This window comes from Apis dorsata, unplaced genomic scaffold, assembly GCF_000469605.1.
Source record: "Apis dorsata unplaced genomic scaffold, Apis dorsata 1.3 scaffold_506, whole genome shotgun sequence".
NCBI lineage: Eukaryota > Metazoa > Arthropoda > Insecta > Hymenoptera > Apidae > Apis > Apis dorsata.
Genome location: NW_006263734.1, coordinates 36,477 through 37,327, shown reverse-complemented (window position 1 = coordinate 37,327; position 851 = coordinate 36,477). Strand labels below are relative to the sequence as shown.

At 48.2% G+C, this 851-nt stretch overlaps 1 protein-coding gene across 1 annotated transcript in view; it reads right to left on the bottom strand.

The window, feature by feature from the left end:
* Positions 1–214: 214 nt before the first annotated feature.
* The window catches only part of LOC102675181, a 2,546-nt gene continuing 1,909 nt past the window's right edge, over positions 215–851 (bottom strand). The window contains exon 5 of the mRNA XM_031512714.1: positions 215–851. This exon is cut by the window's right edge and continues 2 nt beyond it. Within this exon, the coding sequence (XP_031368574.1) occupies positions 215–851 (637 nt within the window).

Here is an 851-nt window from a genome sequence, read left to right as displayed (position 1 = left end):
GTTGGCGGCTGTTTAATATAATCGCGAAAATCGTGGTAATTCGAAAGCAGTTCGAGCAGCTGCCACTCAAATGATGGAATTGTCCGAGGAATCGGAATTGGGAGCATTCTCTAAAAACGAGTTGTTTCTCAAAATCGGCAGCGGCGATCCTCCAGTTCTTACGTGAAATTGCGATATTTGAAAGGAAATATATTATCTCGCCGATCGAATTTAATTACATTCGAATCGCTCGTTTTGCTTTCCCGCGTCGAAATCGTGGTCGCGATATATCGTCCGATTTGTTCGTCGACGCCTGGTCCGTGTTGTGCGTCGGTAACCTTCTTCTTCTCAACGCTCCGACGATCGTTCTCTTGAATGGGAAATCGGGCGCAATCCCACTATCGACCGCACTCGTCTCCTTCCCTTTGGGAAGCGATTCTGAGAATTCGTCGGAATTATGATAGTTTAGAAGCTCGTTGGAAGATAACTCCGGAGGGACGACGGGGTTGTAGCGAGGCGGTGTATTCGGAATTTCGGAATTTTCTCCAACATTGAACTTGGGACGATCGGGGGACTCGTTAGACGTCGATTCCTTCGAATTATCGATCCGATCACGGAATCGGAAACTCGATCGATTTTCTACGCTTGCAGAGGTGGAAGCCGCCCGCGATACGATATTGGAAAATTCCTCGCTCGTCCTTGCCGCTGGTCGATCCACCGATTTCCCAACTTTGGAATTATCAAGAATGCGCGTGTTGTTCGGCGACGAGTCGTTCGAGTTGGTCGTAATAACGGCAATCATATTCGGCATCATTTCCTTCTTCGTGGCTGCCTTCATCAGCTCTTGCTTTCTTACATCCTGAACCACGGAT